Here is a 27560-nt window from a genome sequence, read left to right as displayed (position 1 = left end):
TGATCTCCACGTCCGCACACATTATTGTCAGCGTGTTCTAGTAGCACCGGTGCGATGTCATACCCCCTCGCCTAAACGTGCTTTCCCACGCCACTAAAGAAGGATCGTTGCGCTCCCATCCAACCAGCACCGCCAAACATGTAAGGGACGTCTCTGCGTGCGCCCCCAGCCGTTCGTCGCCGGCATGTTCGCATCGCCTGCTGACACCCCCACCGCAGCATCGGTCCGCTCGGACCAGCGCGGCGAAGGACGGGCGAGCAGCGCCCTCCAGCAGCAAGAGCGGCAATGCTTCGCTGCCAGGCGGCGTAGAGCACCAAGTTGCTGGAGCCTCGCTCAAGGTCGAAGTGCTGTCGGTGGAAGCACGATGGGCAGCGGAATCAGGCCGTTTCGAATCGCATTCGCGTCGCCAGCTTGGCAGAGAGCGAGAAGCTGGCGCTGGCCCCGGCGGGGCCGCGCCGACACCGCAGCCCATGCGCGCCGCCCTGGGCCAGGGCCCCTGGCAACGCGCTGCCGCCGTTGAGCGGCCGTGGACACAGCCGCAGCGCGAGCTTCGTGCGGCCTAGAATTTTGCCGGTGCTGTGCGCCCGACACCGGTGAATATCGCCCTGGAGCTGGCTACGTTACGGTATGAACTTCAAGCAGCTCCCCTAGCCCGTCAGGCTGATGATGAAACTCAAAACTGACAAAATTGAGGTGGGCTCCTTGAGGCGCCAATGCACACTGTAAATTCCTGCATGCTTGCCAGTGCAAGCTTGCACCGCGAGTTGTTGGCGTGGGTGCTCATAAAGCGCAAAATCACTGCAGAGGTCGTTGCGGGTCGAAAAGAAAAGCTGGCGAACCCACTTGTCGCCAATCGAGGCTTTTTCGCAGATAAGTGTTGGGCCGTCAGCGCTGGGTTAGGCTGCTGGCGTCGTATTGTCGGCGCGCTGAACCTGCGCCAACGACCAAGTGTGAACGGCAGCTGGAGCCGTCGAGCTACTTCTTAGCCCGCGTAAGTTGGCATTGCGACGACATAACGGATCTGAGCCATCGAGTCTGCTTGGATCTGGTTCGATTGTCGTTGACTATTTTTGCTATGATGAGGTGGGATGACCCGATTTGGCGCTCAACGCCTCAGCAGATCGACCCAATAATTATGGAACAACAGTTTGGGTTGTTCTTCGAATACATCTTCCTCATCTCGCCATCGTTTTGATCCTCATCGACCCTGACGCAAGCCATTCCGCACTTGCAGTTCCGGTAGCGAATGGTATCATATTTTACGCTGAAAGTGGAATCCAAGTTCGTATTACTGTGATGGAGGACGTGACTTGCAGAATAATTTTTGATGTTTCTTGTATAATATACTATATTACAGCCTCCGTACTTCGTGAAATGCGTACACTTGTCACACGACGTGCTGTGAAATGAATCGAAGTGATTGGGTAAAAGGACCGGTACCTTTTGATTTCAGCAAAAAGGTGCTAACCATGCATCGCTTCATTCAAAATATACACTGGTGCATGGAGCACAAACTTTCCGCACCGAGGACGATCTCGTTTTGACGGCGTGCGAGACGGAGGATCGGAACTTGTTGTCCGTTTCAAGTTGAGGCTTGCACAGCAAAACATACGTATCGTTTAAATGTGAAGGAGCGTTGGTCCACAATTTGCCGAGTCAAAAACTTGCCCTGCAATAGACTCAGAACGTTTTGAGTCAAACTACTTTTTCCTCTGCTGCGTTGTCGGCAGCAAGTCGCCGTCAGCCTAGCCTTCGCTGCAAGTATTGATCGGGTCCTGCGGCACGGTTGCTCAGGCCTGGACTTGATAATACAACGGCCCTGCTTGCTGACGGCGTTGCAGTTGAAGCTGCCGCGCTCCTTCTACGGCGCGCAGTTAATTCGGACCGACCCAGGCTCTGCGGACCGCCTCAACTAATTTGGGCCGCGAAGATCTGGTTGGTTTCCGCACGGCGGCGGCTGTTCCGCATTCTTCAACCTGGGCAGAGAGCGCCCACAGTTCAGCTTGCCCACCTGCCTGCAGCGCTCGGCGCCGCGCCAGCGTCCGCCCCAGCGCCGCCCGAAGCCGCCCCGAGCAGGTGGTTGCCTTCATCTTTGCGCGCCAGTTTCGCCAGATCGTGCCGCGTCCAGTCTCTCCTCGTTCAGCTCCAGCTGACCTTGCCGTGCTCTCCTCATTGAGAGCCCCTCCGCCACAGTTCCGCCTGCCGCGCCGCCGAGAGAACAAGGGCGAGCGAGCCGCAGCGACTGAGCAGCACCATTGGCCAGGCCTTCTTCTGCCTGCAGACGCGGCCGCAGCCCGTGGCCCCGTACGTCTTGAGCTTCCACGCGCCCGGCGCGCCCGACGACGTGCGAGAGCGCCTCGCGCGCCTGCTGAGCCTCTCTGGAGCCATGATGAGCGACCCGGACGCCAAGCAGAGCCTGCACCAGCGAGAGGAGAGCGCCAGCGACGGCGACAATGACGCCGAGACCGCCGACGCCTTCCGCGCCGCCGACGAGGACCCGCAGCAGCTCACGGTGCAGTCGCTGCCGTACGTCAAGTGCCGCGAGAGCGTGAGCGCCGTGTTCAGCTTCGACTCGGCGGCGCGCCGCCGCGTCTCGCTGGCGTCCAACGCGACGTCCGACACGGCCAACTCGTCGCCCGAGCACGCCGACAAGTTCCCCACGTCGCTGTCCTACTCGGTGCCGTCCACCACGCTCGTGACCAACACGCCGCGCGGCCGCCCCGCCGTGGACGTGATCGCCACCTACATGAACACGTGTGACCAGCGCACGGTCAAATCGGAGCTGATGCGCGCCCACGCGCACTTCGCCTCGCCTCGAGGTACGGAACAGCCTACTTGAATTCTTGCTGCCTGCTGCTGCTGGGGTTGAAGTTGAAGGTCTCTGCGTGGCAGACGAAAGAACTGACTGCTGTGATTTGGTGTCTTGTTGTGTGGACGCGAAATGTGTTGCGTCGTGCCTGTTGTTGCTGCTGCTGTTGGCGTTGTTGGCGCTGGAGAAGGTGGCCCGCCGTCGCGCATCCGATCGTCTTCCATTATGAGCAAGGAGGGCAGCGCCGAGTGGGGCTGGTTCGCCGACATCGACTCGAGCAGCGAGAGCTGGGGCGGCGACGGCTCCGTCCCCTCGCTGCGTCGCCGGCTGAGTGCCGACTTGGGTCTCATCGACGTCGGCAACGTGCACGTTCTAGGCGATGAACAGACCAACACACGCATCACCGCGGCGCACAAGACGTTTACGATCGTCACGGAAGGCAACAGCAAGGTGGTCTCCGCGACGGTCTCCATCCCCAAGTTCCGCATCGTGCAGTCGCGCTCGGGCGCCGATCGCCACGCGCAGTATTTAATCACACTTATGCTCGGCAAGGAGCTGTACGCCGACTGGCGCCGGTACTCGGAGTTCGGCGAGCTCGTGAAAACGCTGGATGAGAAGCGGTACTCGCGAACACAAGACGCGTGGGCAGGGATCGAGACGCGCTGGTTCAACCGGCTAGAGCCGTCGTATCTGCACCAGAAGTGCATCACTCTTGAGAACTTCATGCGCGAGCTCATGTACGAATCGAACGAGCCGACTGTGCTGATCAACTTCCTCGGCGGCTACCTGGGCAAGGTAAACGCGCGGCCTACAGACCCCGTGGCTTACCGCCCAGCTGCACAGCTCCCGAAGGAGCTTCGTCCACCGCAGCCGCGACACGAGCGAGAGCTGTTCGAGAAGATGTGGGCCGAGAACTTCAAACGGTCACATGTGGACTACTCGGCCAGCTTGGCGCCCACCCAAAAGGCCAGCTAGAAATGCGAGCATTGCGAGCTAGCTGGAGGAGCGGAGAAGGGGTACAGGCTCCGCCTGGTGCCCGCTATTTGATTATTCGTTTAGGCGCGGCCCATGCGCATTAACTTTTTCTAATGGGACTTGACATGAAAAACCTCTAGATCGGCGTTTAGAAGCGCCGGAGTGATTCATTTGTGGCAAGCGGTGCAGTGGCCAACTACAAGAACCTGCTTTTGAAGGCAGCAGCAGAGTCCAAGTGGCAGAGCTCGTGCTGGTAGACGATGAGATCGGGGATGTGTGAGACGTCGCGTAGGTAAAAGAACTGGGCGAGACGCGACTGGGCAACGAGCGGGAACAACCACGGCGACACCTGTGGCGAAACATTGATGATGGTTAGTTACGGCGTGGTTAATCGAGAGCAGACCGGGCTGGCTGCACGCACCATCGAAACCAGCGAGTGCCAGGTGAGGCCGACAATCGCTCCAACCAAGGCTCCTACGGCCACTTGGTCCTTGGTGTGGTAGCCCAGACGGATCCGGGAGTAGCAAGTCATCGCTGCAAGCAGGACGCAGCCGACGATCGTGGCCCACTGCTCGAGGTACCGGTGCGAATTCAACCTGCAACGTCGTCGTTCGTCATGTTCAGTTCAGTTTCCCGGTGATGCACGATTGTCGATACCGCGTGGCGTACCTCGAGTATGTGTAGACGACGGAGTACGAGGCAAAGAATGAGATGAACTGCGAGTGCGCCGAGGGCATACCGGAGCCACTCATGCGAGCACCGTCGGGTCGCTGCTGGTTGATGGTCTTCTTGAGGACCTTGTTAACCACTTCGCTCACCACCTGCCACCACCGAAATTTAAGCGTCACTCAAACAGAGTTTTGGTCAAACAGAGTTTTGGTCATGAGTTGAGCCGGTGTACCTGGCCTAAGAACATGCTGACACTGCCCAGGTCGCGCTGAAATATGACGAGCGTCACGTGCATGAGCGTCACGAACCTACGGAGGTCATGCCCGGTACAAGTACGACTTAGCAATGGACTGGCGATCGTGAGCAGAACCACAGTTGATCGTACACTGGCGAGAGCGTGAAGAGCGCCATGATGACGCCGAACCGGTCGGTCGGGTCGTACATGACCCATGTGAGCTCGAAGGCCTTCAGCGCCTTGCCCTTGGTCTCCGCTGGCTTGGTCATGGCGTCGTGCGGTGGTCGTCGGGAGAGTGGTGCACTAATACGTTTTGCTTCAGTACACGTGTACCGGTACCAACAGATGGTCCTCGGTGATTTGCGTTGGCCACGCAGGCACTAGGCCGGTGGCCCAACGCGAACAAATCCACTGTGGAGACAACGGGCTACATACGGTAAGTGGTAAAGTGTAAACAGCGGTGGTCTTCTATTCTAGACTTGGCTTGCTGGCAAGTGAATTTGAACAAAGTCCAGTTCTATTTAGCAAGCACGACGTTGAGTTTGATACTTCCGAAAGAGCTGCATGCAACTACTGCGACTTCTTCTTAGGAGAAGCAGCAGGAATCTTGTTGCAGATCTCGTGCTGGTAGACCGTCAAGTCCGGGATGTGCGAGATATCGCGCACGTAGAAGAACTTGGCGAGGCGCGACTCAGCCACAATCGGGAACAGCCACGGAGACACCTACGCAACCAGGAGTGTACAGCATAAGTCAAAGTGGTGTCCACAACTTGTGAATCAAAACCATCATCGATACTTGAGTTCGCCTTACCGAGGCGACCACGATGTACCAAACGACACCAGTGAGCACACCGAAGCCCGCACCCACAAGCACTTGGTCCGCGGAGTGGTAGTTCAGGTGGATGCGGGAGTAGCACGTCAACACCGAGATAGCTACTGCACTAAGGATCGTGAACCACTGCTCCAGCCGTCGACGCGAGTTGATCCTACGGCACAGAAAACGCCATCACATACAATATTCAGTCCCGCTCGCCCCGCACAATAAGTCACAACTAGCGCACCTCTTCCACGTGTAGATCACCACGTAGGCCGCGAAGAAGCCCATGAACTGGGAGTGGGCGGACGGCATCCCCGGCCCACTCATGTGCGCGCCTTCCGGCCGCGGCTGGTTGATGAGCTTCTTGAGCACCTTGTTGAACACAACGCTGATCAACTGCTCACCACACAACACACCAACCATTCAGTTACCCCCCTCACCGCCAGTATCCATTGCAGCAACATGGAGTACCTGCCCCACGAGCATACTGATGCTGTCCAGGTCCCGCTGCGAGGCCACGACGGTGACGTACACGATCACCAGAAAGCTGCAGGCAGCCACACGGACGTCAGCACAGTACTGCACACTAGACTAACCGAGGCAGTCGCCACACGCACATGGGCGACAGCGTGAAGAGCGCCAGCAAGGCGCCCAGCGGGTCCGTCGGGTCGTACACGACCCACGTGAGCTCGAACTCCTGCACGCGCTTGGCCTCCATGCTCGACGTCCGCCACGTTGACACAAATGAGCCCAAGTACGTGTCCATATCAGGCGTCACTGTCTCGAGGGAGGTGCCATAGTGACACACGGCAAGTTGCAGCCATGAGTGCGCAGGCCACGAGGCTCGAGAGCCTCTTCCTGCTCGTGCGAGGTCCGTAGCGGTCGCCGGAGCGAGCGGATCGCGGCGTTAGCTGCGTGTGTGTGTAGTCTATCTAACCGTGTGTGTTGCAGACGGGAGCAGCGCGCAGATCCGCGAGAACGCGGCCGAGAAGCTCGGCGAGGTGGCTGTGCGCTCGCCCGAGGCCTGCGCCTCCATCCTGCAGCAGCTGCGGCCGCTTGTGGTGGACGCGGACTGGGACATCCGCGTGGCCGCCTCCAGGTGCCTCCACGTGGTGGCGCGCGCGCTGCGCCACGAGCGCGAGAACGTCGCGGACCTCTTCGCGTTGGTCTCCCGTACGTGGACGTCGAAGTCTCAATTGGAGGCTATTGGTTGAGGCTGACAGAGCTGCTGCTGTTGCTGCTGCAGTCGGCAGTGCGGAGGCTTCGTGCACGGCGCTGAACCTGCAGACGGTGGACATCAACGCCGTGGTGCGCGAAGGAGCGCCGTTGCTGCGCAGTGGAGGAGAGGTGGGTGGGTGGGTGAGATTCAGAGAGGGTGGGGGAGACACGGGCTGACGGGGTGGCTGTGTTTGTGGTAGTAGGAGTATCAGTACGCGACCAACTTGACGGAGGAGGAGCGGCGCGTGCACGCCGTGAAGCAGCGGCGTCTGCTGTTGAGGCGGCTGAGCGGCGCTGGAGGACAGATCTGGAAGACCCGAGAGGACTCACTCACGAAGCAGCTGCTGCCGAGACTCAACCAAGATCGTACGAGGCAGTTAGTATGCTGCGTTACGGTGACGTTGTTTTTAATGAGGATTGTGGTGTGTGTGGATGTGGCTTGTTACAGACGCGAAGGAAATCGCTGATGATATCGAGGCGAGCGAAGCGCAGCCAGGAGTGAGTAGTGAGCCTGCTGTTGCGGTGAATAGGAAGCGAGCGAGCGAGATGTTGTCTATCCCAACGAGATTGAAGCGTCGATCCAGCAGTGAAGCTGTTGAAACGATGAGCGACGGGAAGAGGATGAAAGTGGATCACCCTGACGAAACCAAGGACGTCATCATGAAGGCAAATGGTTCGGATGCCCCAGCGAGCGAGTCTGATACTCCAACGAAAGGTTCACTTGTAGCCTGCTTGGTCTCGGATCTGTTTGAGAGCATGTTTGATTCCAAGTGGGAGGTTCGGCATGGCGCGGTTCTGTCATTGCGGCAAATTCTGTTGTCAGCTCATTTTACCGCTGCTGTTGAGGCTGCTCGATCAACTGAAGACGTTAATGCGCAGCGGTGTTTCGTTGACAAGTGGCTGGAAGAGTGCTTGATCAGATGTATTTGCGTACTTGCTTTGGATCAGTTTGTGGATTACTCGGCAGATGGATCGGTGTCTCCCGTGCGAGAGGTTTGCGCACAAGTGTTTGGCATTTTGTTAGGAAGCCTCTCGAGTGAAAATACTCTGATTGGATATTTACAAGTCGTGCGTACATTGTTCGGCAGCTCGACATGGCAGGCTTGTCACGGTGGTTTGTTAGGTCTGAAATATCTAGTTCGAGCCCATAGCGATCACGCTCAGGTTCTTGTTCCTCTTTTTTATGACGATATTATGACTGCTTTTTCTCAGTCCGGCTCCGAGGAGGATGTGCTAGTTTTGGCTGCTGAAATGTTTAAAGACTTCGTGCCACACTTGGACCGCGTGGAGCATGCGGGGATTAAAAAAACTGCTCTGTTGTTGTGGGGGGCGTTGAAGCTTCATGAAAAAGTCGGTATGGTGGCTGCAAGCATCGTTCAAGCACTAAGCGCCTGGTACAATCACTCTCCTGTCGCAGCAATCCTGCAAAGTGACGACGAAGTAAGACTTTCACTGTGGCAGAATTTGTTATACACCGTCCCCATGCTCCACCACCATTCGCCCTCTGTTAGAGCATCCAGTGCAGTTTGCGTTGCAGCTATCTTTTCCAGGGAGCTTTCGTCTTTCGATTCTACCGCGATCGACTTTGCTCGAGTTTTTCTGCCACATTTGCTGCTTCAACTACTTCTGGAAAAGGATGAATCGATCCAGCAAAGTTTGCTCGCCGCGTGGAAAAAAGTGATACGTAGCCTGTCCGCGGGTGAGATGCTGATGTTTATCATTTCTGAGCCACTACCAATGTGGTCAAAGCTGTTGTGGTCAACAGACGATATCGATTGCCTGAATGTTGATATGGCTAAATCAGAACAAACTATATTGGATACGGTGGATTATGCCTCAACAGATCGGGTGGCTAGAGAAAACATGTCCTCACGTGTGGTTTTTGCGGAAGCAATTGGTTTCATCGTTGCTCACGTTTCTTTGTCCGATGCGTGCATGACTGAGCTGGTAAATATTTTCCGTGATGGCATGGTCAGTAGCTCTGGTGAACAACAGTGTGGTATTCTGCTAGCGCTGTCAAAATGGAGTTTTTTCGAGAAACAATTGAGGCAGGAACATCCGGGTGGTCACTCACAACGAGTTCAGCACTTGCTCGATTCAGTTGGACCCTCACTGAGTTCATTTGCAGGAAACCAGTGGAAAACGCATCAACCTGACGCTGTGAGCGATGGGAAGCCAGTGTTCTACAGTGAACAACTTGGATCGCTAAACCGTGTGAAGCAGATGGAAACTCGAATTATCGAGATATTTTCCACGGTGGGTATCTCAGTTCAGCCCGCAGGGAGGCTGGACTCGGCCTCATCGGCTGATATATCCCGACAGATTGCTGAGCATATTGCGCTTTTTCCGTACGATCAACTACAGAGCCATCCACAAGAGTATGAGTTAGCTCATTTCAAGCGGCAAGACCTTTTCCTTGTAGACGAGCTCGTTCAGCAAAGTTTCTCTCGTTTCTATCATCGGATACAAGGACTCGGAAGCAGCGCGTTTTGTGAAGTACTGCCAATTCCTAAAAAGAGTGGATTTCTTGTTAAGGCGCTTATGAACTCGATCAAGGAAGAAGAAGAGCCAGTGTTTCGGGATGTTTCATCACGCGCAATCGCAGACTTTGTTGTGGGACAGGCGAACATTCAAAAGAAGTGTGTATCGAAGATAATTTCAAACCTCTGCAACAGTGCTGCAGCATTGGTAGGTCTACCAGGCGATCCATTTGATGGTACTCTTGGGCGAAGCAGTTCACATGATAAGAACGGAGCTGCGATTCCGCCTGATGTCCTCAAAAAGACACAAATTCGAGTAGTTGGAGCGGAGGTTGCCCTGCGCCACATATGTAAACAAGCAGGCGATTCTCTTTTTGAAACTTGTCGTGCATTAGAGGACACTATTTCCAAGGCGTGGAATCCGCCAAATGTTGATGAGTTGACTATTCAACGAAGCATGCACTTGATCGTGTTAGTGATGCCTCATATTGAGACCGCTGCGATAGCTACTTGCTTGTCGTGGTTTGACCGACTAACGCAATTGCTGCAACGTTCGTATGAAGATAATCAAACGCGGCGGATTGTGGCGCACACAGTTGCAACAATTTGCAAGTATGCCCAAGGAGGGCTCCGTGAAAATGCGATGCTTATTGTTTATAACTCGATTTTCGTGGCATTTACTCAGACTGATTATGCTGACGCGACTGAAGCACTAGAGGGCGCAGTGATGGTGCTTGATCGTATCGTCCACAGCCTTGGATCGGACCTGATCCCGTATGTACCTAGTCTGGTTCACTACGCGATGAAGACTATGAGCTCGCAGTTTAAACTTGTTCGGACTTTCGCTGCTGGGGCTTTTGCAGACTTGGTACCGCTGATTCCACTTCAAATGGACCTTGATCTTCATGAATCTAAACAGCTACTACCAGACTCGTTGAGAACGATTGTGAACCAGAACGCGGTTTCTCGTAGCTTCCTTGAAAGCTTCACGGAAGGAAAAGCCATCCAGCACGTCGAGGTGAAGTCTTGGCTGGCTTCCAATATCTCTCTACGTGTGTACCAGCAGCATGGCGTAGATTGGCTGTGTTTCATGGCCAAGAACAATCTTCATGGGATTCTTGCTGATGATATGGGCCTCGGAAAAACTTTGCAGTCGCTGTCCGCAATGGCTGCAACGCTCGAAGATAAGCATGCTACGATGCCTTGCCTTATTGTATGCCCACCGATAATTGTTCATCACTGGATCCAGGAGGCTAAGAAATATCTCCCGAACGTCTTTGAATCCATTGTTGACTACTCGCTGCCAGCAAGTGAGCGGAAGACACTGATTCGCCGCAACGGACTCTCGATTTCTGATCACGGATCGACGTTGATTGTGACAACATACGCAATTTTGCGTGCAGATATTGAGTACTTGAGCAGTATCGATTATTCTTTCTTGGTGCTAGACGAAGCACACCTAATCCGGAATCCATCCACGGCTCTATTTCGTGCAGTGCTAGATCTTCGCGCAAAGCACCGAGTCGCCTTGAGCGGAACACCGCTACAGAATAATGTCACCGACCTGTGGGCACTCTTCGAGTTCCTGATGCCAGGTTACTTAGGCGACTTCGCAGAGTTTCGGCGTGAGTTCGTACTACCGATCACCAGGTCAAAAGAGCAAAATGCAACGACAAAGCAGAAAGAGCTAGCAGCAATCGCTATCGCTCAATTGCATCAAAAAGTGTTGCCATTTATTTTACGACGAACGAAAGACCAGGTGCTGGAGGAACTTCCGCCAAAAATCATTTCGAATGTATTACTGCCGTTGTCGTCGTTGCAGAAGCGTCTCTACTCGCTGGCGTCGTCGACCGAGAGTGAAACAGCAGCGACTTCACGGCCCCAAAAGTTCGACACGAAGGAATTAACGAACGTGTTGACAAACCTCCAACTTCTCCGCAAGATATGCGTACACCCCGCACTTGTTACCAACGACGCAATCATTCGAGAACTAAATGCAAAGGAGAAGAAGGATCTTCGCGACTGGAAGAGCTCGGGAAAGATGACGGGCTTGCGCGATCTCTTGGTTGAGTGCTGCGATATTGCCACAGGGGACCAAGGAAGCCGTCAAGACCCCGCTGCTGATGTCGATAGCTTTGACGATAGTAATCTCTCTCCACATCGGTGTCTGGTATTTGCTCATTTGCAGAAAACCCTTGATCTCATTGAGCAAATGCTGCGAGATGCATTGCCTGGAGTTACCTATCGGCGCCTTGATGGACAAACGCCTCACGCCAAGCGTGCAGGTATCGTGCAGTGTTTCAACGCTGATCCGTCTATTGATGTGTTGCTGCTAACTACGTCTGTGGGTGGCCTGGGGCTCACTCTCACTGGAGCCGATACGGTCATCTTTATCGAGCACTCGTGGAATCCCTTTGTTGATCTGCAGGCCATGGATCGTGCGCATCGCATTGGGCAGAAGAGAACTGTGCGTGTTTTCCGTTTGATCATGGAGGAATCGCTGGAGGAACACATCCTGAATCTCCAAGAGTTCAAGGAACAAGTTGCAGCCACGGTTGTGCGAAAGAGCGACGCTCAAACGAGTATGAACACGAACACGAAAGGGGTTCTCAACCTACTGCAGGCATCATCTTCAGCTGTGGCTGCTAAGGAGCTTCGTGTGTCAGTCGCAGCGAAGAAAGCAGGTGGTGACGACCATAAAATCGCAGCTGCACTTCCGCAGGAAGCCCAAGAGTTGCTGGACCAGATTGGAGAACTATGGAATGAGTCGCAGTATGATTCGCTAGCATTTCCTGAGTCCACTGATGATTAACCCGAGAACGCAAATGAGTTTGAAGATAGCGCTACAGAAGATATCTCTATGTATTGGGTTGGAAACTCTAGGGATCGTTGACCATGATAGCATATGCTTACTGGGCATCAATAAGACTCTCGACGTCAAGCTGGATAATGTCAGCGTCGCAGCCCTACAAAGTGATAACAGAAAGAGATATGAGTGTCCCGTAAATCAATCAGCACGTGCAAGCTGCTCATGCACATTTTCAGGACATACCAAAATCGACGCAACATTGGGGTTGGTGCGACCACGATCACCGTGCACGAACTCCTTCACGTACGTTCCGGCAGACGTTGTAAGACGCAACAGCATGTAGTGCTTGTTCAGCACTTCACACTTGGCCGCATGAATGATTTTCGGCCGCGTCATCAGCGTTCTACGGTGCAGTACGCGAATGGGGGTTTGTTGCTGGATGGTGAGATCTTGAATGACATCGATCTTCGCTACCAACTCCGGCGTCAACACTCCTTCCGACCACACAACGCAGCTAGCAGTACGTGGCAAACAATCGTCAGCGTAAGCCTGGAAATGATAATTAAGGTATCAGCAACAAAAACCGTACCAATACGTCTTCTTCTTCGAGTCAGCCCCCGCTTGAAGCCCAGCAAAATAGTCCTTGGTAGAACTCTTTACGTTGACAATTTCAACAGCGCCATTGTTGGCATCGTTCACAGCCTTCTGGATCTGGTCGTACTTGGACTGGTCCAGATACGCTTTCTTTGCATCTGCAAACAAAAGAATCGGGGTCAGATGCTGGTACGAGTCGAATCCTGCATTTAATTGTTCCTTACCCAGAATCTCCAAGATGAACGGCCTTCCATTTCCGAGCATACGCACATCGACATCTTCGCGCCCAGCCGTGTGGAACTTGTAGCCTGATCCCCGAAAGAACGGCAGAGCGATGTCTCCGATGCACTCCTCCACCGACGATTCACCCATTCGCTCGCCGTCCAGAACCCACGGCGTCTGGCTTAGCCCACGCTGGAACTTGAGGTATCGTCCCTGCATGTAAACGGAGTCGCGTTCGAACGTGACCACAGCGCTAGGTTCAGTTGTAAGACGAGCGGGTGGACTTTTGATCGTGTCTGGCATGGACGACAGCGCTGCCAGAGCTCGGGAAACCGCGCCGAATCCATCAAAGACCGGCGGCGGACCACGACCGCGCTTCCGCGTCCCCTCTAGCTGTTTCTGTGTGAAGTAAAAGTCGGTAACGATTAAACATTAGCGTTAGCTCGAGTATGGCGAATACCACCAAACTGCTCTCTCTCTCGCACCTTAATGGCCGGGATTTGGCGCACTTCGTCGGCGGATTCGTCGTGCTTGACGTCGATCAGCACCGAAAACTCGCTCTTGCTCGCGCACTCGGCGTTCTTGAGCATCCGCGCAACGGACGGCGCCAGGAAGGACTGTCCAATTCCCACAGCAGCAACGATGGTGAGCATCGAGTCGTCCCCAGTTTGTCATCGCCACCTATTCTACTGGATACGAACGATCTCCGCACCTTGAGCACGTCCTTCATGTCGAACGGCGTCTTCCGCGGGAAGTCCTCCACCTCCGCGCGCAGGCAATGCAGCAGCGCGTACTCGCGCAACAGCACGACGCTGGGCAGCTTGATGTTGAGCGAGAAGGCCTTGACGTCGTAGTCGGCCCCGTCCGCCAAGCGCTGCACCTCGGCCAGGACCTTCTCGTGGAACGCACCGCTCAGCACACCCAGACAGCACGTGCATCCTAATAAAAAAATAACAATAATACATGTATCAATAATAAAAAAAACATTAGCTGCATTGCAACGTTAACGAACGTTATATGTATCCATCATTTCCACGCACCCGAGACCTGCTTCAGCTCAGCATCCAGCGTGCCGCTCTCCTTGATGAACACACGAATTGCATCCTCGAGCTCGTCCTCCGCGCAGCTGCAGCGTTTAATATCCACGCGACACACAGCTGAAGGTGAGTACACGGCTGGCAGCTGGGGCTGCTAACGTTAGTCGCGCACGCGTAGACGTCCTGGTCCGCGACGTCGGCGAAGCGCAGGCAGCAGCGTGCGCACACGCCCAGCTCCCTCGCGCGCAGCAGGCCGCGGGCGCACAGCCTCATCCCGGAGAGCTCGAGCATCAGCCGCTCGGCGCCAGTCAAAACAACGCCAACGTTTAGCGAAATCGCCTGCGACGTTGGTTATTTTGGCGAATCGTTGAGTAGGGTTTTTTGCACCAATCGCCGCCTCGCCCGCGCATACAAATCTCTCTATTACTCACCGCCCCCAAGCCCCGGCTCTCTCTTATTGCGATTACAGCCGACGACGTGGTGGCACGCAGCGTCGTCAAGCAGCAGCCGAAGGGGGGAACGCGAGCGAGCGCCCAGTTGCCCACACGCCGCGCGGCGGACAGACACACACACGAGCAGCCAGTGACAGCCATGCCCAGCTTCTGCCCCAAGTGCGGGGACTTCGTGGAGGCGGACGCGTGCGGCAAGTGCGGCGAGAAGGCGGTGCGTTGGCAGTGCGGAGGGGGACGAGACGAGCGACGCGACGGCCGTTAGCTGACGATGTACGCACGTGCAGGTGACGACCCAGGAGAACCCGTGGAAGACGGCGTCCAAGGTGCCCGGAGGCGACCAGATGAGCGTGCCGGCCGTGCCCACGGCCTTCACGGCGGCGGCGCGCATCAAGATGATGGGGTGCGTCTACCTGCTGCTGCTGTGGAGACCTTGCAGACGTCTGACCGTGGATCTCTCTCTCTCTATGTGTGTTGACTCCACTCCACTCCCTCGTGTCGTGCGGTCGCGTGGTCTCCTCGTTGTCTGGTGGTTGTTTCTCTTGCTGTTGTTGTGTGCTGCTTGCTGCAGGGTGCAGCCCGTGCCGGAGCCCGCGCGCAAGGAGCAGGCGGAGGCGCGGTTCAACTTCGTGCCGCAGGACCCGAGCACGCAGCTGGCGCTGGCCAAGGGCGACGAGGTGGACGTGGTGCGCAAGGACAGCGACGGCTGGTGGTTCGTCATCAAGGACGGCGAGAAGGGCCTCGTGCCCGGCTCGTACCTGCACATTGAGAACCCCATCATCCCCATCACGGACGCCGCGATCCTGGCGGCGCGAGAGGCCTCCAACCAGAGGTTCATGGAGCTGCAGCAGAGCGCCGGAGGCGCCGCGCAGGGAGCGGAGGCGGGCGTGGAGTACCAGTCCCCGCTGGGACTTGAAGCCCTCGCGATCGCGGACTCGTGCGCGCCCAAGCCGCCGAACGGACCGGCAAGGGCGGATGCCAAGTCCGGCGGCACCGAGTTTAAACCCGGTGAGGTGCGCAAACTGCGCAAGTGCTACGCCTGCAAGGAGACCATTCTGGGCCGCACGAAGGTGTGCAAGGACCAGATTTTCCACGAAATCTGCTTGCTGTGCAAGGGCTGCCGCGAATCGATCGAGGAGGACGAGGACTTTACTCTGATCAAGAAGAAGGCGTACCACGCGGACTGCGCCAAGGGCGTTAACCACTGCTTTGTTTGCGACAAGGAAATCTTGGGCCGAGTGTACCGGGCTGGTGATGGCGCGTTCCACAAGCTGTGCATGGTTTGCTCGGTTTGCAGCAAGCAGTCGAAGGAAGCAGGAGCGAAGTTGGAAAACGACCTTCTTGTCTGTGGTGACTGCGTTGCCGAGAAGGAGCGGAAAGAGAGGGAGGAGAGAGAAGCCGCGCTGGAGCGCGAGCGGGCTGCAGCAAAAGCGAAGGCGGAGAAGGAGGCTGCCCTTGCTGCGGCTCGGGCGCTTGAGGAGAAGAAGGAGCGAGAAGCGCGCGAGGCGCAGCAGGCTGCTGAAGAGGCTGCTCGCGCAAAGGCAAAGGCGGAGGCCGAAGCGGCTGCGGCCGCGCGTGCACAAGCGGAGAGAGAGGCAGCAGAGGCGGAAGCGCAGCAAAGAGCTGCCGCGGCTGCTGTTGCGAATGGCCATGGTCGGTCTGGAATTGACAGCCTCCGATCCAGCACGTCGAACCTTGACGAATTTGATTTGGAGGCCACACCTATCGACATCTCAGGTCAGAATGGACGAATTTCCGAGGTGTCGGACCTCGACTCGATCCTTAGCGATGGCGAGTACGCTGGATACATGGGTAGCGGTCAAAGGGAGTCGCTACGCTTATCGGAGGTACTTGACCTCGAGTCTTACAGCGACCGTTTGTCCGATCTAAGCGGCATCTCGGAAGGAGCTGCGGAGCGAGCTAGACCGCGGCGTTCTACCATCGAGAGAACAGTGAACGAAAACGAAGAGACCTTCTCGGAAGATGAGGATGATCGTGAGCTGTGCGGTGGATGTGGTCAAGTTCTGGAGGGAGAAGCCGTTGGTGCTCTGAATCAGTACTTTCACTACGAGGTACGTGTGTGAACAGTGGAGTGAAACACATACGACAGCGCCTAACAATGATTCGTCTGCGTTAACAACAGTGCTTCAAATGCAGCCACTGTACCCGTGTTATTGCGGAAGATGATGGTTACGCAGAGAAGGACAACCAGGTATGTATTGTGTAGTTTTTCCTTATGGTATCCGCTCGGTTAACTGAAATCGTACTCGCTGCAGGCGTTTCATCAAGGATGCTACCAGGCTCGTTTTGGCAAGAAATGCCATCGATGCGACAAGGTTCTTAAAGGAAAAGTGGTTAAGGCCCTCGACCACCTTTACCACCCCGACTGCTTTGTGTGCTACCAATGTAGCTCTTCCCTTTCAGGTACTCTCCGCAATTCGACCGGATTGGCGTGTGAGTCTCCCAATACCAACACAGACCTGTTTGTGCTTTCTTTATCGTCCAGCAGAGAGTTTCTTCGAGCACGAAGGCCAGGCCGTTTGCGCTAAGTGCAAACACGAGGCAATTGCGGTGGATGAACCCAGCTTCCCGTACGTAAAACTCGGATACAGCCGAATGTGTATGTCGACTGACTTATTTTTCTTGATAATAATGATTAAATCGCAGAGAGAACATGACTGCTGTGTCCAAGGGTATTGCTGGCTATCGGTTCGACGCCCAGGATGACACACAATTGACTATTTATCCGGGCGACGAAGTCGGTATCCTCCAAAAGGTAAGCTGCGAAGCAAACCTCATAAGTTATTACCATTGCTAAACAAAGTTTGTGACATTGTTTTCGTGCGATAGGATGACGATGGCTGGTGGCTAGTGGAATTAAGGAACCAACGCGGCTACGTACCAGGGTCGTATTTGATTGAGCGCCCCATTGAAGAACCGAAGCCGGAGCCGAAGAAGAAAAAGAGCGCGTTCAAGAGTAAGCCCAAGCGCAAGCCCGGACTTTGCAGCTCGTGCTCGACACAGAATCCAGAGCAGGCGCGCTTCTGCCGAAGCTGCGGCAACAATCTGATGGCCTAACTGGCGTGTGGGAAATAACGAGAAAGGTTCAAGCGGCAGTTTGTTTAGAGGAAAAAAAGGTACGAGGACAGGGGAGACACGAACTGACCCGGCCTTATGAGCCGTGCAACGCGGTGGTGGCTTTAGAATTGTGCCTGGCTCCTTGGCAGCGAGTGTACAAGAAGAAATTGTCTCCCCATCCCCCTGTTCACATCGATGTAGGTGTTGCGCTAAGGAAATTCAACTGTCACTTCAGCGTCCCATTTCTGCGTTTTTGTCCAGCACCCAGTGTTGTTGAGCCTCACTTGAGCATTTTCCTCCAAGAGCGGAGATACTGGCGTTGAGTTCGTCATGTGGAGCCGAATGCTGACTGGCTCGACTGCGACTTTGCCTGCAACGGCGCTCGCAGGTAGCACGCGCGGCCTGCGGTCTCGTCGGGTTATCCATGTGTGGGATCGAGTGCAGCCGTCGTTCTGGTATCCCATGGCGTCGCTGGAGCAATCGCTCATGGACATGGAGGTAATGGCTCGCCGAGTATTCTCGCCTCGCTTCCCGCCATTTGCTGCGTTCTCGCCCAGCATGATCCCGGCTGTGCATCACGACGATGAAGACTTTTTCAAGGATCTGCCGATCAGGAAGCCCCAGGAAGCAAAGAACTCTACGCCGGAAGCTGCATCTACAGCAGCAGGTGACGCACCCGAGAAGGAAGGAAAGGAAGCTGCGCTGGACAAGAAGGAGCCTTCGACTGGCGCAGAAGGCTCGGTGCCGCACCCTTCGTACACGTCGTACTCGTACAGCTACTCGACGGTGCTGGACCACGGCGGCCACCGCATCGGCACTGCTCGCCGCCGCTACGAGGACTCGACGGGGCGTCTGAAGGCGACGCACGAGCGCGAGATCGACGGCAAGAAGCTCAAGCAGGTGTGGCAGCGCTCCAACACACAGGACGAGGGTGGGCACGAGACCGTCTGCTCGAGCGGCAGCCCCGAGGAGTTCGAGCAGGCGTGGCTTGAGACGCCGTTCGGCCGCGCCGAGGACGAAGAGCAGGCCAAGTGGCTGGAGGACCGCGAGCGCAGCGTGTACGAGGCCTTCGGCATCGAGTACAAGCCGGACACGACGATGGAGCAGCTGAAGCAGGGGCCAGCGGCGGAGCCCACCGACCCCGCGACACCGGAGGAGCGCAAGGTGGTGGAGGAAGGTGGTGCTGAGCGCAAGGAGACGATCCAGAAGATGTCGAAGCGCCAGGAGGAGGAGACGACGCCCCCGCGGTTCACGTCGTAAGGCAGAGGATGGAGGATCAGACGTTGCCGTTGTTGAAGTGAACTGACCAATGGAATACGAGCACATGGACAAGTTTTGATGTGGACCACCCCATGGTGGTTGGTAATCGTACTTAGCGCCACCAAAATATTTTGGGAAATCCGGTTTGGAGTCCGTAGTTTAAAACAAATTTCGTTTGGAGGCCGTTAAAAACGCAAAGCGTTTACTTGGGCGTTATATTAAACATACGCCACGGTAACCGTCTTGTATTGCTTTCGGCGCTTGCCGGAGTCTGTAGTACATGGCCGCATAATGTTTCCTTCCATTGTAGAACCCATGGCGCGTAAGAACAATCGATCCTATATGAAAACTGCAGACCGGGCTTTCACTACTGCTACAGTACCACCAAAAACGTTGTTTAAAACAGGTTGGGGGCTTAAGGGGTATTTGCCTACGCTTGCTTGCCTTTGCAACTTGCTTTGCGTCGTCTACATTGTTTTTTTTTACTTCTTTCGTGCTGCTAAACAGTAAGTTGCACAATGACAATCATGACTGCCTGGTAGAGGTGCATATTGTGTGCCATGACGCTAATGTTGCCTAATGTAGCGTGAATGTAGCTGGATGTCGTTCGATGACAAACTCACCGTGAGCGGCAAGCACAGTTTTTACGAACTGCGTGCAATCATTACAAAATCTTAGTGAAAACGCAACATCTGGTGACAACTTTCACTTGCCTCACCACCATCCAATTCTTGCGGTCTGCTCGCACAAACAGAACCACAGCACGTTGCTTCTTTCTGAACGCGTTGCAATGGTGGACGGCAAGCGCAAGAACTTCACGGACGCCGATGATGCGTGCTGCTGAAACAAATTATCGCTGACGACCCCTAAAATGGCGGCTACGGCAAAGTAATGGAGACGTGGCAGCACGTGGCAGACGTCCTAAAGGCATCGGACGACTTCTCGCGCAACAATCTCACTGCGAAAACGGCCCAGAATTGGGTTAAGCTACTCCTGGGTACGTTTGAGATACTACGTGCACGGCGCCGGTGATGCAAATCTTGAGGAGCGCGCGGACACTGAAGCGTGCTTAGTGCTGTCGCTTCTGCTGTGTCTCATCTCCACCGTATCGTAGTGAACGGTATTATTGAGTATTCTCCAGTACGCAAAATGTGAGGATAGTGAACCTCCGAAAACTAAAAAAATCGACACGGGTTTCACTGTTACCGCTATGAGGGTACTGGTAATAAAACACAATTTCGAAACCTCTCTAATCACTATGACTAGATTAAGGTGTCGCCAACGACTAAACGTCGACAAGGGCTACGATTATACGGTAGTTCTAATAAGATAGGTGTCCAATGCGCGTAACGGGGAGGAGCACTGTAAATATTTTTTTTTTCTTCAGTGGCAGCTCAGTTCCATGCTGTATCATTTTACCGAAAACAAAAAGAAGAAGGGGACGTGTGGGTTAAAGAGCTAGAAAGAATGGTCTTCTGTCCACCACCAGCACACAGTATATATAGTAATGAAAATTTCCCAATACGATGGTCTGGCCGCCTTACGATGACGTCATGGGTGGTGGGCATGCTGGAATACGGAAGTCGGCTGTAAAAGGAGGATAGGTTGTGGGATGGGAAGTGTGTCAACAGTGTTGACCAAGCAATTAACCCGGGATTGTCATCGCAAATGTTTTGACGAAGAGCGAGTCGCCTATGGTTGCTGACACTTTAAAATTCAACTTTTACGAAGGGTACACCTGGCGTTCTCGCTCCCTTCTCTAAATCGATTTGAAACGAGCAGCTGCAGCGCGCTCTTGAGATTTTAGCTGCTCGTGCTCGTTCCCGTGAGCAGTGTATGGTGATGAAAAGTTTTTGCTCTACGTATGGTCATGAAATCACATTTTGACCACGAAAAGATTTGTTGCTCCGCGCTCGGTCAGCCCAGCCCCTACACGAGCTGATAATTATTATATTATTCAAGATAGCACTTGTGCACTCGCGGGACACATATTTAATATGTCGCCATAACTAGATACTTCGTAATTCTAATTAAAATAGGTAGTCATCCCCAGGGTGGTACGTTATTATTTTACTAATAATATTAGTAATATGACGTAATTCAAACTATATATACTAAAAGTGATTAAGCCGTATGGATTCAGAAAAGTTGGGTGCTCCAGATTGTGAGTAAAGAGCCGGTAGCACCTTCAAAGCGATTGCAACTTGCGCTTTAGACCTCAGCTCACTTTCAAAGTAACCGTCCATCTGCAAACACGATCATAAATCTACGCCAACTTCTCTTCACGGCTATCGTCGCCACTGTGTTCGGGTCTGTGGGATCGGTTAGAATCGGGCACGACAAGGTCCAGCCATTTGCACAACCCGAGCCCGTAACCGTGTCCGAGAAGGCTGCAGTCAAATTCAAACCGATTCTCGCCATCGTTGAAAACTGCCACCCGTACCCCGCCGTGAATGCTGCGGGTGAAACGAGTGGGGGGTTGAAACCAACCGGAAAAGCCGATGGCGATTGCAAGGGCTCAGGTCTGGGCTCGCAAGTGTACGGTCGAGCTGCGTGAAACAACGGTCTCTGGGCTATCATGTACACGTGGTATTTCCCCAAGGACCAAGGTTTAGAAGGCACCGGATGGGTGCCGAAGAACGAACGGCACAAATCGATTTCCGCAGTTGTGTGGCTCGACAATCCTGCTGTTGAGAGTCCGAAGATCCTTGCTGTGTCAACTATGGGTGTGGACGGTGCGTTTGCATATAAGAAGGATGGTCCACCAGCGTGCCATAAAACCTGGTGTGACGAGCCCTTTGCCAAGTATTTCAGCGGGACAAGTCCCATGCTCGCATATGTGCCGGGAGATATCGAAAGCGAGCTGGTGTTGGGTTTGACCAGCGTCGATGGTGAGTTTCAGGACCTCATCATGTGGGAGCAGTTGACTGAAGCTGCACGTAGTGCACTAAGCCAAGGTGATTTTCCAGCAGCTCCCTTCAACGATGAGCAGTTTACGCGAAACCTCGAGTTGGCTCGTCCGTTCTCTTAGTTTCTCCAATGAAGAATGCGCTACCGAGGTACAAGCGTATCAACGCCTCAGTCTGATCACACTCTCCAATCCGAGTAAAACGAATGTATTAATACAGAAGTCCATCAGACTACGTCAATACAAGGTTTGCATGACAGTATCTTACCTCCTGGAAACTACTACTAGTACTAAGCCGTGCTAAAGCACGGAGAAGCTCTGGATTTTATCATGAAGTAAGTTCTGCTTCTAAGCTACACAGCCTCTCTGTTTCTGCCTGTGCCTGTTGAGTTGGCGTGAATGGGCGATCCCGAAGTTGGTGGTTGTCGCGCGAACATCACCGCTGACCCCAAAAGAGCCGCCTACCTTGCTCAGCAAGCGCCAAAGAGAGTAAATAAGTTTGGTCCACATTGCGCTGGGCCACGGCGCCTATGTCAGACCACTATGAACAGAACCTCTACGAGTGAGAAGAGTGCCATCACGCTGATGAATGAAAGAAAGGCAAGCAACCAGTCGATCATAGAAACTTCGCTTTAATTATGCTACTGGGGAGTGCAGGGTCAACGGTATTTATCGACTAGGATACCTTATACGCGCCACCGCCCTGCTTAGTGGCTGCTCGCGTTGAAGTGGTCAGCCGTGTCCATCATGTACACGTCCTTGCTCTCCCGCCTTGTACTCCTTCTCCGACGGGTACCTCGGTCCACGTCTCGTTCAGGAGCACCTGAAATTATCCGTTCGACAGCGTGAGCGAGTCGCTGCTGTACGAGCCGCTATAGCCCGGCGCCTTCTGCTGCGCCACGTTGCGCGAACGGCCAGCCAGAGTCACCGCCTCGTACGGAGACACACCCAGAATCTTGATGTTGTCGAGCACGGAGGTCAGTGTCGAGTTGTATTCTCACGCGGGGCCAGGATCTCCGCGCCGTTCCTGTTGGTTGCACCCACGAAGTCGATGGTCACGTTGCTGGCGTCGTCAAGGGCCACGTGGCCCGCCAGTTCGATCCGGTCCGCCGTCGACACCGTCGGGTACGACACCTGCACGGGCTCCAGCGCGGAGATGATCTTGTCCACACCGGCGTTCACAGGCCAGTTCTTCTGCTGCGAGAAGCGAGGTGGCGTTGTTGGGACCTGGCAAGAGAACCTGGATAGTTGGGTCCTGAGATGCCTGCTAATAGCCACGCAATTCTGGCGTTACTGGGACTTGGCAAAAAAGCATGATTCTCTTGAATTCGTTGGCGTCTGACTTCATTTTTGTATGAAAACTTTTGCGTTTCTTGTCCGTTTGCTCAATACCACCCAGTATTACAGACGCAACACAAACGTCGTGGTGGTGGTGGTGGTGGGCAGCAAGATATCTACCGCGAGAGGGAATGACAGTATGGAGCCGCCGATGTCGGTGGACAAGGAGAACGAGGTGTCGATTGGGGACGTTGCTCAAGAGATCACGCGGCCATGGACTTCAAGAGGGAAATCGACTTTGATAAAGCGGAAAGCCAAAAACGTATGCGCGCCTTAGTTATGAAAGTCCGATTTACCAAAAACAAAAGGGGAAATTCCAAATAACGTCCGTAATTTTGAACTAATTCCCGTCAGGCGTATTTAACGGGAGCGTGCACTAATACTGTAAGTGCATATTGCGCTAAATTACTGCCCGCCGTGAATGTTAGGTAGCCAGCCACTGAACGTTTAGACCAGAGGGAAACTAAGAGTACTTCGACTGTATACCACTGCGATTGTATTGACGTGCTGATCCGTCACATTGCTACAAGTTCATAATATGTATCTGCTGCTATATTATAGCAGCGATACCATTGATGGTTTTGTATGCACGGCACATTTTGCATACAAGTACATACTACAAAAGGTGTACACTACTGTAAAGGAGAGAGAACCGCTGTAAAACGGAGTAGTAGGGCGCTGGACGAGCACCCTGCAACCGCGGACTTCCCTCTCATGCCATAGGTACGTCTTCACCGTCGTCGATGAACCGTTGGCAAGCGCTTTGTCAGTTTCTTGTCTGTAGTTCTTAGAACGGTACCTTGATTTCGCGAAGGCAGCCAACCATCTTACCGGAGGGATTGTAGAAGTATTATGGTGGTGTGCACTCGATCTGTGTGCTTGTTATACGAGTTTTATCACAAGGTACGCTTGGTGCACGCCGCCTTCTATTATGGTGGTTACGGCTCTCTTACGGACTTAGTTTAAAATTTCGGACGTAATTTGGGATTTCCCCTTTATTAATCACGGGATTTCTCCAATTAGTTTTAAGGATGAATAGAGCATCCATCACCAACTTCAGCTGTACACAAGGTTCAGCTTTACAGAGAGACTGACCTACCGTTGTTGAAGTGAACTGACCAATGGAAAGCGCCCACACCGAAAATATTTGATGTGGGCCACGCCGTGTTGTTCGACGATCGTACTTAACGTTGCTTCAGTTTTTGTTGTGCACGCAAGCCGTCTGCCGCCCATCTCTTGGGATCAATCAGCCTTCACTCTCCAATCCGCTCTCCGGCCAGCAAGTGACCCGCGCCATGGAGGACCAGACGCAGCCGCAGCCGCTCGACGAGCCGATGCTGCAGCCCTCCGCCCCGCTGGACGCCTCGGCCACCAGCAGCACAGACAGCAGCAGCAGCAACAGCTTCCAGCTCAACGGCTTCGGCGTGGACGCGGCGGCCGCGGGCGAGTCGAAGCGCTGGCTGCAGAGCCTGGAGAAGTGCATGCGCGCCATCGTGAGCATCCGCCTGCTGAGCGTGCGCGCCTTCGACGGCAACGGCGCCAGCTTCAGCGTGGCCACGGGCTTCGTGGTGGACCTGCAGCGCGGACTCATCCTGACCAACCGCCACGTGGTGACGCCCGGGCCCGTGGTGGCCGACGCCATCTTCCTCAACAAGGAGGAGGTGGACCTCGTGCCGGTGTACCGCGACCCCGTGCACGACTTCGGCTTCTTCCGCTTCGACCCGAGGAAGGTCAAGTTCCTGCAGCTGCACGAGATCCCGCTGCGCCCCGAGGCGGCCAAGAGTGAGCTGTTTTACCCATTTTATTTTATTTTTTTCATTGTTATTTTACTAACTAATTGTATTTATTTTTTTACGTTGTGGCGCTGCAGTTGGCGCGGAGATCCGCGTGGTGGGCAACGACGCCGGGGAGAAGCTGTCGATCCTGCCTGGAATCCTGGCCAAGATGGACCGCGACGCGCCGTCCTACGGCTCGAGCACGTACAATGACTTCAACACGTTCTACTTCGCGGCGGCCAGCAGCACCAGCGGTGGATCCAGCGGCTCCCCCGTGCTCAACATTGACGGCTGCGCGATCGCGCTGAATGCCGGCGGGGCCAAGAAGGCGGCGTCGTCCTTCTACCTGCCGCTGGATCGCGTCGTGCGTGTGCTCGGACTCATCCAGCAGGGCCAGCCGGTCCCGCGCGGCACGATCCAGACCATTTTCCGCCACACGGCGTTCGACGAAGTGCGACGCCTCGGGCTGTCAGGAGAGACGGAGGCGCTGGTGCGACAGCAGTTCCCTCAGGAGACAGGCATGCTGGTCGTGGACCAGGTCATTCAGGGAGGACCAGCGCACGACAAGCTGCGCACGGGCGATGTGCTCATTCAATTCTCTGGCCAGTATGGAGCGACCTTTCTGAAGATTGAGGACTTCTTGGACTCTCACGTTGGAGAGACTGTCGAAGCCCAGTTCCAGCGCGGAGATGAGCAGTACACGACTACGCTGAGCATCCAGGACCTGCATTCGATCACGCCGGACAGATATCTCGAAATCGGAGGAGGCATCGTGCATGCACTCTCCTACCAGCAAGCCCGCAACGCGTCGTTACCTGTAGGAGGTGTTTATTTGGCCCAAGCAGGGCACATGTTCATGAAGGCCCACCTGGCTCAGCCCTGCATCATCACATCCGTGGCTGGACAACCCACACCAACGTTAGATGACTTCGCGCGCGTTATGGCTTCGTTGCCGAACGGCTTCCGCACAGTGTTACGCTACTTCATGATTCGCGATCGCCATCGCGTGCGCACGGCCTTTATCATGATGGATCGTCTTTGGTTCCCAATGCAGATGTGTACGCGTAACGATGAAGACGGGCTGTGGTATTCCAAGTCGTACATTCAGGACACGTCTAGCGGTGACCAATCGTCGCTTGCGAGCACTGCGAATTCAAACCCGACATTTGCTCCAGCGCCGTTGAGCTTCCCTGGAGGAAACGCGCTGGGCAAGAAGACACTGCTGTCGCTGGTGATGGTTTCTTTTGATATCCCCTACATGATTGATGGTATCTCGAGCTCGAGCTACCACGGAATGGGCGTTGTGGTCGATGCAGAACAAGGCTTCGTACTTGTGGATCAGAACACCGTGCCCATTGCACTCGGAGACGTACTGATTACGATTGCCGCCACCGTTGAAGTTCCCGCTAAAGTGGTGTTTGTGCACCCCGTCCACAACTTCTCCATTGTTCAGTACGACCCCAAGGCCTTGGGTGTTGTTGCAAATCACATCGAAAGCGTTGTGTTGGCGGAAAAACCACTAGAAGTTGGGGAAACTGCCGATTATATTGGATTAAGTAGTAACTGGACCGTGGTCACGATGAAGTCTGTGGTTACTAAGCTTGATCGCCTTGTGCTTCGCGATTTCCAGCCTCCTCGTTACAAGGCGTGTAACATTGAGGTGTTGCACTTTGACCGGATTACGAAGTCTGTAGGTGGCGTCTTCATCGATGACACAGGTGCTGTAAACGCTCTTTGGCTTTCTTTCAGCTACCAAGACAACGCCGGTCGTAAGGAAGTGTTCCGCGGACTTCCTGTTCGCATTGTTCGGCCCATCGTCGACGAACTTCGAGCGTCGCGTATCCCAGGCTCAGTGAATATCCTCCCGGCGCAACTGCTGACGTACTCACTATCAAAGGCTCGTTCGGGCCTTGGTCTCTCCGATGCGTGGATTCAGAAACTGGGAATGTGCTACGAGGACAAGCGGCAAGTGCTTGGGATCAAGCGGTGTGCCGCTGGCACAGATTGTGCCGAAAAATTTGAGAGCGGTGACTTGCTTCTAGCAATCGATGGCCAAGTCGTGGTGCGTGATGCCGACGTAGAGGGCGCTGTTGATGGTAAAACGGAAGTGAAAGCTCTGGTGGTGCGAGACCAGAAGGAAATGGAAGTTACTGTCGACACTTCCCAGCTCTCCGCTATGGGCACAGATCGTGTTATTGTCTGGTGTGGTCTTGTTATTCAAAGCCCTCACTACGCCGTTGCAAGCTTGGGATACATTCCGGAAGAGGGAGGCGGCGTATATTGCTCACGGTGGTGCTATGGATCCCCGGCGCACAAGTATGGTTTGCGAGCAACGATTTGGCTCGTGGAAGTCAACGGCGAGTCGACACGCACGTTAGACGACTTTTTGCGTGTTGTGGAACGCCTGGGCAACCGAGAATCCGTGCGGCTCAAGACCATTTCCATCAACACGAAGCCCAAGGTTTTTACTCTCAAGACTGACTACCACTACTGGCCTACGATCGAGCTCCGCAGAGAGGAATGGGATTGGAAGTACGTGGAGCACCCCGTGATTAAGTAGTGGGCTTTCTAGAACACCGCGTCCGTTCAACCCCAACAAGCGAGAAACGGGAAATACATAGAGTACAAATCGAAGCTGAGCATACACGCAACACTTTTCAAATATACTACACAGGTGCGTGCTCGCCTCATGTCACTATTCTTAGTGAGCTTCCTGGCTAAGCCGAGTAGCGTTTGACGTAGCAATGGGCACTGTTGGTGTTCAACTTGAAGAATTTCCAACGACGACAGCCATCTACCCTGGCGATGAATATGGTGCTGCCAATGTTCAAAACGACCAAGTACAAGAGGAGACTCTAGATCTAGACAGCTCGAACCTCACGAAGCT

The 27560-nt window shown here is 54.4% G+C and overlaps 8 protein-coding genes across 10 annotated transcripts; 5 read left to right on the top strand and 3 right to left on the bottom strand.

Moving 5' to 3' along the window:
* Positions 1–2242: 2242 nt before the first annotated feature.
* On the top strand, positions 2243–3784 carry IUM83_10835 (phox domain-containing; the record flags this gene model as incomplete). Of its 2 annotated transcripts, XM_067935356.1 has the most annotated exons (2): positions 2243–2819; positions 2997–3784. In XM_067935356.1, 2 exons carry the CDS (start codon positions 2243–2245, stop codon positions 3782–3784), a joined length of 1365 nt encoding a protein of 454 aa, XP_067780699.1. The 2 variants fall into 2 exon arrangements, with proteins under 2 accessions (XP_067780699.1, XP_067780698.1); XM_067935355.1 differs by lacking the exon at positions 2243–2819 and having other exon boundaries at positions 2942–3784.
* A 196-nt stretch (positions 3785–3980) lies between these two features.
* Positions 3981–4957, bottom strand: IUM83_10834 (Dolichyldiphosphatase 1; the record flags this gene model as incomplete). Its single annotated transcript, XM_067935354.1, has 5 exons — positions 3981–4133; positions 4206–4380; positions 4454–4605; positions 4686–4761; positions 4839–4957. 5 exons carry the CDS (start codon positions 4955–4957, stop codon positions 3981–3983), a joined length of 675 nt encoding a protein of 224 aa, XP_067780716.1.
* A 301-nt stretch (positions 4958–5258) lies between these two features.
* IUM83_10833 (Dolichyldiphosphatase 1) lies at positions 5259–6223 on the bottom strand (the record flags this gene model as incomplete). Its single annotated transcript, XM_067935353.1, has 5 exons — positions 5259–5411; positions 5500–5674; positions 5750–5901; positions 5977–6052; positions 6123–6223. 5 exons carry the CDS (start codon positions 6221–6223, stop codon positions 5259–5261), a joined length of 657 nt encoding a protein of 218 aa, XP_067780710.1.
* A 104-nt stretch (positions 6224–6327) lies between these two features.
* IUM83_10832 (transcriptional accessory protein) lies at positions 6328–12015 on the top strand (the record flags this gene model as incomplete). Its single annotated transcript, XM_067935352.1, has 6 exons — positions 6328–6376; positions 6457–6678; positions 6752–6852; positions 6927–7089; positions 7172–7221; positions 11026–12015. The coding sequence occupies 6 exons, from the start codon at positions 6328–6330 to the stop codon at positions 12013–12015; spliced, it is 1575 nt and encodes a 524-aa protein (XP_067780709.1).
* A 97-nt stretch (positions 12016–12112) lies between these two features.
* On the bottom strand, positions 12113–14138 carry IUM83_10831 (tRNA pseudouridine(54/55) synthase; the record flags this gene model as incomplete). Its single annotated transcript, XM_067935351.1, has 8 exons — positions 12113–12169; positions 12256–12526; positions 12602–12764; positions 12831–13227; positions 13314–13445; positions 13541–13767; positions 13869–13954; positions 14038–14138. The coding sequence occupies 8 exons, from the start codon at positions 14136–14138 to the stop codon at positions 12113–12115; spliced, it is 1434 nt and encodes a 477-aa protein (XP_067780713.1).
* Positions 14139–14456: 318 nt separating this feature from the next.
* Positions 14457–17392, top strand: IUM83_10830 (the record flags this gene model as incomplete). 2 transcript variants are annotated; one of them, XM_067935350.1, is made up of 8 exons in its annotated part: positions 14457–14528; positions 14602–14717; positions 14886–16386; positions 16458–16526; positions 16591–16738; positions 16824–16905; positions 16982–17090; positions 17165–17392. In XM_067935350.1, 8 exons carry the CDS (start codon positions 14457–14459, stop codon positions 17390–17392), a joined length of 2325 nt encoding a protein of 774 aa, XP_067780712.1. The 2 variants fall into 2 exon arrangements, with proteins under 2 accessions (XP_067780712.1, XP_067780711.1); XM_067935349.1 differs by having other exon boundaries at positions 16821–16905.
* Positions 17393–17854: 462 nt separating this feature from the next.
* On the top strand, positions 17855–18652 carry IUM83_10829 (uncharacterized protein; the record flags this gene model as incomplete). Its single annotated transcript, XM_067935348.1, has 1 exon — positions 17855–18652. The coding sequence occupies one exon, from the start codon at positions 17855–17857 to the stop codon at positions 18650–18652; it is 798 nt and encodes a 265-aa protein (XP_067780536.1).
* A 5541-nt stretch (positions 18653–24193) lies between these two features.
* IUM83_10828 (Pro-apoptotic serine protease) lies at positions 24194–27233 on the top strand (the record flags this gene model as incomplete). Its single annotated transcript, XM_067935347.1, has 2 exons — positions 24194–24680; positions 24769–27233. The coding sequence occupies 2 exons, from the start codon at positions 24194–24196 to the stop codon at positions 27231–27233; spliced, it is 2952 nt and encodes a 983-aa protein (XP_067780625.1).
* Between the last annotated feature and the right edge of the window lie 327 nt (positions 27234–27560).

This window comes from Phytophthora cinnamomi (assembly GCF_018691715.1).
Source record: "Phytophthora cinnamomi strain GKB4 chromosome Unknown Contig126, whole genome shotgun sequence".
NCBI classification, from domain to species: Eukaryota; Oomycota; class Peronosporomycetes; order Peronosporales; family Peronosporaceae; genus Phytophthora; species Phytophthora cinnamomi.
This window is presented reverse-complemented; position numbering and strand designations above follow the sequence as displayed.